At 31.4% G+C, this 9,646-nt stretch overlaps 1 protein-coding gene across 12 annotated transcripts in view; it reads left to right on the forward strand.

Annotated features, from left to right (window-relative positions):
* Nucleotides 1-8,515, forward strand: part of LOC132718075 (dual specificity calcium/calmodulin-dependent 3',5'-cyclic nucleotide phosphodiesterase 1A-like) — an 88,331-nt gene extending 79,816 nt beyond the window's left edge. For all 12 annotated transcript variants that reach the window (XM_060701692.1, XM_060701695.1, XM_060701698.1 and 9 more), the window contains one exon: nucleotides 7,301-8,515. In XM_060701692.1, the coding sequence (XP_060557675.1) occupies nucleotides 7,301-7,566 (266 nt within the window). In that variant the 3' untranslated portion in view covers nucleotides 7,567-8,515. The remainder of the gene's footprint in view (nucleotides 1-7,300) is intronic.
* The last annotated feature ends 1,131 nt before the right edge of the window (nucleotides 8,516-9,646 follow it).

Here is a 9,646-nt window from a genome sequence, read left to right on the forward strand (position 1 = left end):
CCATGAAAGTAAGTGATGTTTGTCACGCATGCTAGCTACATCTTTTATGTTTTCTCCATATCTGCATGCACTCTGTCTCTTAGTTTACTATGAGTTCTCTTAGATACCAAAATAGTCAGTTCTGTTTGGCCCCATCATATTTGTGGACATCAATTCTGGAAAGCGCCGACATAAAGCGATTTTCTTCATTTACCTTTGAAAACTGCCTTGAAATAAACTATAACTTAAATTACTCATTTAAATGTTTTGAGTCTTGCATAGAATACCTTGATTTTAATGAATCGTAATTTATGGTAGAAGTTTGGAATAAATAAAATATTGGCAAGTTTATTTTATTAAAAATACATCACTTGATCAGTATATTTAACAGATGTAAAACAGCCATCATCAGGGTGTCAAATCCACTTAACTTTATGGAAAAGTTCTAGACTGAAACTGAAAACTAAACAATAAATTTGCATTTATTAGTTGTTTAGCAAATTAAAGAACTACAGTTGAGTTCACACTAAACTTCCCACCCTTGTGCACTTCTAGTGCACTAGAGCTGAACTAGAAGTGCACACCGTGTGCACTTCTAGTGCACTAGACCATATGACCAGGCTGACCAGGGAAGGTGACACCTAAATGGTTTATTGGATAATTGCATATCAAGTGACAGGGGGCATCCATTGTTAAGCTTCTGTAAGAAAAACAAAATTTGGGAATATAATTATGGCCTATTCATGAATATTAATAAGTAAATTTTAAAGTCAGCAGTTTTAACATTTTAAGTGATATCATGTTAAAGCTTAAATAAAAAAACAAATATATTTATTGTAATCATATTTTTCTTAGCCCGTATTTAATTGTAAGTGTAAAATAATACCACTTAAAATCAAATTTATAGAATTAATAAGGTTATTTGTAAATAATAAATATGCTCCTTAATGGATATTTATATAAGTGTTTTTAAAGCTTACTTTTTAATGGCCAAGCATTTCAACTTTTCTAGTGTACAAATGGGAAAATCTGATAATTCTGGCCTAATTAATTTAGTTTGTAACAACATAAACTTTTTTCACAAGCTCAAACAAATCAAGGAAAGGTTTATATTTAAGCTAAAATATTATTTCTATAATATATAAATATATAACTTAGAGATAATTCCTCATGTTGAATATTGAAAGAGAATATTTTTAAAAAAAATCAATATACTGTGATTATTTAGTATTCAACTGTGTAATGCTTGCATATGTTTTAAAGATATCAATAGTTAAAATATTATCAATAAAATAAATAAATTTGATAACTTTTACATGATTTCAATATTAAACATTTAATGTATAAGGGGAATTACTTTTATTGAAGAGGAAAATCTCAAGTCATGCTGTGTATTGAGGGACTGTTTTCATTATACCACTCTCCTGCTGATAGGAGAGCCTCAGGGTAAATAACAAAGAACAGTCAATTTAGCAGATTATAAGTATGCATTGAAATTCCCTTGTTTTCTCAAAATGCATGTTAGACATAGGCCTGGGATTCATCAGGCGTTGGATCCCAAGCTAGTTAGTCATAAAGATAAATTACCATAATTTTTGTATGATCAAATATATACAAAAAAAAATCAAAATGGCAGAATGCGTATAAGATATACTATTGTCTCTAAAGCGAAAATTTCTATATTTATCCATTTATCCACATTTCTTGCCATTCTGCATAATAATAAATAACTTAAGAGGACATTCCTGATGTTCAAGATTGAAAGAGAATATTAATTCATTAATTTTAAAACAATCCATACACTGCGATATTATGTTTTTCAACCATGATATGCTTGCATTCTTTTTAAAGATATAAATAATTAAAAAATTTCCATGAAATAAATAAAATTGATAACTTTATTCAAGATTTCTATATTAAGGATTTAATGTATAATGGGAATGCTTTTATACAAGAGGAAAGTCTCAAGTCATGCTGTGTATTGGTATTTTTCTGAGAGCGACTTTTCATTACACTGGTCTCCTGCTGATAAGAGGGCCTCAGGGTAAATAACATAAATGCAGATGTATGCAATATTTATTTAAAATTTCCTGTTTTTTTCCCAAAATAAAAGTAAGACATAGATAAATGACTATAATGTTTGTATAATCAAATGTAAAAAATAATCACAATGGCATAAACGCATGTTAGATATTATTGTCATTATTGTCTTTGAAGTGGAATTTTCTAATCTTATCATTAAAAAAAACTGGTTTAAAATCAATATCAGTGTTAACTATTCTAGAAAGACCTCATATCAATATTTATCCACATTTTTTGCAATTCTGCATTAAAATTTTGAGCATCTTTTAGTTTCTGAACTCGGAAATGTTATTTTTTTCTATTTTAGATTTGACAAATTTGCCTTGTCAGTTTTAACACATTAAGAAGATAACATATTTTTAAGAAAATTTAAATATTTAAATACATGATTATAAAACCTTTGCAACCTCCTTTTTATCTTTAATGCAAATCTGTTGTTTTTTTTGTTTGTTTTTGTTTGTTGTTTTTTTTTAAAATAAAATATCATACATGAGCAGAAGACAGTTACAGAAGATTAAAGTGTCAAAAGTCATGCTGTGTATTGGTATTTTATTATAGTACCCTGCTGATAAGAGAGCCCCTTAGGGTAAATAACAAAAGGCAGATGATAAATATAAGTAGGCAATGTAAATTCTGTATGTGCAAATAAATTTCATTACAAGTAGTACAAGAAGAAAAAAGAAAACTGAAATATTTTAGCATTTTATAATGAACTCATAAAGTAATCATATTGCATAATTATGTTACAATGCATAAAAAAAGATAAAAGATTGGTGCTGTCTCAAAAAATGGAAATGAAAGATTTTCTAATCTTTTTGTTAATATCCATGTCAGTTAAAATATACTAGTGTCCAACAGGTACATATCCACTTAATCCACAATTCATACATACCACCATTATATGTAAATATTTTTATTTTCAGAATAATATATATCATTTATATTAATCCTAGGTAAATCTTGGTTTGAGACGGTAAGAGAGATTTTAAATTACATAAAATTGACAAAATTTAGGCCAATTATAAACATATTAAATTAAAGGCTACTAATGCTTAAAATCATAACCTTTAACTAAAACAATTATAAGATAAGAAAAAAAAATAATTTGTATAATTTGCCCCCCCCCCCTGCCCCCCCCCCAAAAAAAAAAAACAAAAAAAATATGACTGAATTTTTTTCTTAACATTTCAACGTTTCATAATTATTTCATTACCAGATTATAATAAAATAGAATCAAATATTAATAAATAAATATCTATTACTTTTGTTTATTTATGCACTAACTTATTAACATTAAAGTTATAATTATTTATATTTACTTATTCTAACAATTAAGTTATAAAGTACAAAATCAGTAAAATTAATGACTTTGAACAATTATTGTTCTAATATTTTATGCCATATTTTACAAAATCCAATATTCACAACTTCAAATTTATTATGGAAAACTATTATACAGATATCTATATTTTTCTATCTTTTTGTAAAAGTCAAATTGCTATTCTTTGAAATAGTAGATAACTGCTTACATATAATAGGTCTGGTGCACTACAAAGTGCACTTATGAAGTGCACTAGTAGTGCACTACTAGTGCACTTTGTAGTGCACTAGTAGTGCACATCTAGTGCACTCCTAGTGCACTTTGTGTAACCTTTAGTGTGAACTCAACTGTACGTTGTTAGAATTTTAGCACCATGCAGCTTTTCTAAAAATATGTATAAAAAAGGAAAATACAAGGAATTTCTTAACTGACCATCATTTCAAAAAATTAGTCTGTTAGTGGTTGTTGTAGGAGAAAATTATCTTGTCAAATGTTAGTTCAGGCTATGTATGAAATCTAATTCCTGAAAAAAACATTGCATTTAAGCGACGCTGATAGATGAGAAAACAAGTCGTAAAAAATAAACCTGAGCATGTAAATGAAGTAAATACTATATATGTCGTCTAGCTGAGAAAGCCAACATAATAAAACAACTAGTATCGCCATTTATACAGCTGAATCTTACCTAAATATAATAGTAGTTTATACAAAAATTGTTTGGTGAACTGACTTAAATAATTTAAATGAAACATTTTTGAAAATTGCGTAGTAACAGAAAAGATCAAAACTCTTCACTCTCTCATAATAGCAAAATGTATTCTAAGAAGCTAGAAAAGTAATTACAATGTACGTCCTGATAGTAACTATTACAATGTACATCCTGATAGTAACTAGGTCTTCAATGCTAAGTATAAGATTTATCAAATACCCCTGTCGCTTTTACGAGTCCGTTTAAAGGCATTGATCGGGCTATTTTGACGCGATACGTACACACACAAAGACACTACTGGCATGCGAGCAGTTCCCGTACAAAAATCGTAGTTACTTAAACATTATTTTTTATTACGCTCACTCACCAAAATTTTAATGTTACACATCACTATTCAGCTCGTCACACAAATCATGGAAATTCCATCATGTTCTAAACATAGAATAACCCTTAGTTATGAGGCCTCATATGGGGTACCGAAATTATCCATTATTTTGTATGAAGAGAAGTAGTTCCCGTACATAAAATTTAACCCATTATAATTATACAATTTTGTTATATCGGACCTATTTTTCAATTATAATTGTTGAACAGACCATTTTCTAAGAGATAAATAGATGTAATTCAGGAAATAGAGCGTAGACTAAACGCTGGTATCAATTACCCGGTACCGTTACCCCAACGCATTCTCATGCAATGGCATGCTTGTATGCATGATATTTTACGCATCAGAGCCATAAAATTATTTAATAAAGTAATATTGATCAAAATTCTGATAATTAAACAAGTTTTCACCACATTGCCTACTTATCTGTAAACAGGTGGTATTAGTGGAAAACCCTTTAACAGGCCTCACGTGTAAGTATTTTAGCGCATGCGCGCAAGGACGGAATCCCCCAGAGAAAACAAGGTCACGTTTTGACAACGCACAGGTGAAAGTGATTTAAAATGAGACTTTTATGCGTACTGCCGAACTGACACTTAGATTTTGTCTCTTTTATGCATCTGCTTGATTTGAAATGAATGTTTGAAGATTGCAAGTAAAAATCAAGCGTTTAAATGAAAAATACGGGTACTGCTTCTGTACGGGAACTGCTCGCATGCCAGTACACTATATTCTTTTGCACTTTTAACAGTTTTAGCAAAAGTAGCAATCGTAGCCTGTTACATTATTGCATTTTGTCCATGGCATATTTATCAATATTTAAAAAATAGTTTAAAAGTTACACCGCTATGTAACTTTTTTTATTGCGCAGCGTTAAGGTAGCCGGTGACTTCTAACGTCACCTTATTTGTTCCCGCGAATATTTAATTTAAAAAATAATTCTAAAATAGCGAAAAACAGAATCTCTAAAAAGGGCTCAAAAAGACAATATTTAACACGTGGCAGGCCCTGTTCATGGACGGTACTTGAAAGTTTAAGCTACCGCCCAAGCTCCCTTAAGCAAAATGGTGACAAACTTGCACAGATGTATTCATATGAAACATTAAGTTACACGTTCGTGAGAGGAGTATGATCATCGTAAAAGAAAGCGTGTGCCCTAAATGACAAAACAATGGATAGAATTAAATAAAATGAAATTTTGAAAGGGGGCCAGGATAAATTTAATTTAGGCCTGCATATCACAGACAAGACATCAAAAGACATTTTTAAAGGCTGGGGTGATTATACAATATTCGAGTGGAAATACTGAAACCCAAATTTGAAGGAACTAGAATTACTACAACATTCACACACAACAGTTATGTCTTGCTGAACAATCTTCAAGGATCGGAAATGTAACATCTTTGATAAAATATACGGGCGACTTTTAACGACCTCCATCATTGCACAAATAACACTAATGTGACAATAAAATAGCGCTTATTTCAAGTCTAACTATATAAGTCTAAAATAGCGAAAAACAGAATCCTTAAATAACACCCAAAACGACAAAATAGAAAATTGTCGAAACTCGCTTTGTTTGAGTCTGTTCGTGGTGCTTGAAAGTCCAAGCAACGTCCAAACCCTCTAGCACCAGCTTGAACGGCGGTTATCATGGAACCTTCAATGTGTCACGTTCGTGCCATTTATCTTATTCAGGCTATATTCGCCCATATATCACAACTAATAATATAAATAATTGTTTGCATAATTGTTATATATCAAAAAATGGCATTACTTAATCAATTGAAAGCAGTCGTGTACACCCATATTATTAGTTATAAAGATTTTGACAGGTTATATGGCGATATATAAACGGTTGTTTGTAAATATAACCCGAGCCACCAGGCGAGGGTTTTATTGAAAACAACCGTTTATATTCGGCCAAATAACCTGCCAAAAAGCTTTATTACGAATTTATAATTTGGCAAACTTTTGTTATTGGAGAAAAAAAGAAGATATACTAACCGACTGCTGGCGTATATATGTATACGCTAATTCATTTCTTTAATTTTGGTTTGCTGTGAAATATATATTGGTCCATTTACTTGTCGTGTTTACTTGTCGTGTTGCTCGGTTTTTGCACCATTTGGCGTTACTTTTGCAGAACTTGTTGACATATAATTCTGTTTACGGCCAGCATAGTTCAACAACACATGTAAATTTTGACAAACTTTAACATTAATTATATGTAAATGGTTCGAGACTTTGTAAACAAAGCCCAAAATCTAGAAATAAATTAGATAATGTCTGAGAACAGTCGTTTATGGACCATGAAAACACATTTAAATTAAAGGTTCTTGTTCCTAATTAAATTATGATCCCTTGGTGAAAAGGTTCTGTTAGTGGTAAGTCTTAAATGTACATGTATAGAATAAATTTTAAAATTCTCGACTGTCTAGATGTATGGCATTTAGCAATGCCAAGAGGTCCACTACAAAATTCAATTTTCTTGGGTCAATATAGACAATGAGCAGAGATTACTATTGGCGTAGTTAAAAATCCCAAAATTAAATACTTTTTAAAAATTTATCCTCGTCACAACTCGACATGTGAATAAAACGTAAAATTACATATACATATAGTACTATATAGTAAGCGTTTCCGGTGAAATTAAGTAGATCTATAACTAACGTTACTGGCCAGACAAAATTATCATGTACATTTTACTTACAAATGTTATTAAACGTAGCAGATATTTTTAGAATTATGTGTGCAAAGAAGTGCATGCTGATAACACTTTTTGTTTGTTCTGTCTCAAACATTTATCTTCATATTTTCTCAGGAATTTCCCGCCAGACGTCAACTACGGGGTTATTTATTTTATCTCGAATGACGTCAACAAGCGGGCTATCGAGCGGAACTGGCAGACACACGTCTACATCAGGGTTACCACGAGTTGTTTCGAGACAAACTTCGACCAGTGGTTTAGTCGACATTTTAACTGCAAGTCGGGTTCGTGAATTACGTGCATCAAATAAAGACACGGGTTGTTCCGACGAGGAGTCGTGCTCAGATGACGCCATGGAAGTTGATACATTTCAAAAATAAGAATTGTAGATAAACAAATATATATGTGTTATAGTGATACATTTAAACTAGAGAAATCATTGTTGAACAAGAAGCATCATCTTTCATACAGTTATCATTTCCGTGACACCATCATATTACATATGCTGCAAACTGTGTGTACATGTATATGTACTACATGTAGTGGGCATTTGTTCAGACAATGTGTACATGTAAGTACACGTAGTGGGCATTTGTTTAAAACACTTTAAATATATTTTCCTCAGTTTATTGCATGAATGAAGTTGAAACAAAGTTCATATTGGTAGAGAGAAGTATAAGTTATTTCTCACAGACAAAAGGTATAATTCCATTAATAAATAAAAGGGGTCTTGAGTGAAAATGAAATTTACCTCTCTGAGAAGAGAAAACGCATAAAAATTCCAACGAGCTGTGGAGAAAGAAAACAAAGTTACATGTATTCTGAAAGCAGATGTACCGTATGCGTATGTCTCGTATTTACAATGATTTTTACTTTTCATATGTGGCACATAGATCTACTGACAAAGTAGAAATTTATATACATAAGTGTAGGACTTTTGTCTCACAGAAATAAGCCTGTATTAATTCACAGAATAGATGTTGTTCCCATCGCTCGTTTATTATTTTATGAGAATAAGCAAAACATTAAAAAAAAGAATAAATGAATGTATATTGAGATGTTTCAAGATGAAATTTGTCGAATGTAAATAGTCTGTCGACCAATGATCATCATGTAACACACGTTTAATGATAGATTCTCATGTAGTACTCATGAACATACAATAAACTATCTATATAAACTATACATGTATATTCTATGTACTTAAGAATAGCGTTAGTACTAGTCTTTATTCAGTTTTAAGGGACTGTTGTTTTACATTCATGAGTAATTGCTCACTTGTTGCTCGTCATTAAAAAGCCAATCGCTAGTTATTTGGCCCACCATAGTCACGTGATTAAATTTTAAGAAAATTGTAATTAATTGTTCAATAACTTTTGTCTGTAAACAATATGCCAAATAGTTTTACACATGTAATGTACAAATGTATCAATTCTTTAACTAGCATGTATGCATGCATAAATTGTATATAAGAATAAATGATCATTGTCCACTTCAGTGTTGTTGTTGTTGTTGTTCCTGAAGACGAACATGTTGTACGTAATTATTAGGCATTTAAATACGAATGAAAGTTTTATCATAATACATATTGTATTTGTTTCATGATACAGTAGACTAGTTAATGTTTAACTTATCTTCGTGACAGTGTAATAATTTAGGCAATTGAAATATGTTAAGTGCATTGTTTTTAGGGCCTTGGTTTGTCAATGTTTATCTTGCTGCAATATCACTTGGCTTGCCAACGATTTAACCGGGTTTGCCAAGATTTTACTTGCTACAATATCACTTGGCTTACCAGGGTTTGCCAAGGTTTGCTTGCTACAATATCACTTGGCTTGTCAACGATTTAACCGGATTTGCCAAGATTTTACTTGCTACAATATCACTTGGCTTGCCAACGATTTAACAGGGTTTGCCAAGATTTTACTTGCTACAATATCACTTGCCTTGCAAACGATTTAACCGGGTTTGCCAAGGTTTTACTTGCTACAATATCACTTGGCTTGCCAACGATTTAACCGGGTTTGCCAAGATTTTACTTGCTTCAATATCACTAGGCTTGCTAACGATTTAACCGGGTTTGCCATGTTTTTACTTGCTGCAATCGCGTTGGATTTACTTTGAAATGACAACAATATTCGATGAGATTATGCATTTAGCGAAACAAGTCACAAAACAAACGTATTTTAATCTTAGTTAATTATTTCAGCCTATTCTCCATTAACCATCATTCTGTATTTGATTTGTCCAAACTATGGCTTCCTCGTTTTCCCAGTACTCTTTAAGCTTATGTCGAGTCAACTTCATGGGATCTATTAAATACAGGTGGAAACATGGTCGTCTCCCTGATACGACACGGGCCAACATAGCCATAGGTTGAGAGGCAGAGACTTTAACTACTATTATACGTCTATAGCAGTGCACATTCGGCGCACATTTCAAATGTGTACAATGTATAAA

This window comes from Ruditapes philippinarum, unplaced genomic scaffold, assembly GCF_026571515.1.
Source record: "Ruditapes philippinarum isolate M1 unplaced genomic scaffold, ASM2657151v2 ctg1164_1_1_1_1, whole genome shotgun sequence".
NCBI lineage: Eukaryota > Metazoa > Mollusca > Bivalvia > Venerida > Veneridae > Ruditapes > Ruditapes philippinarum.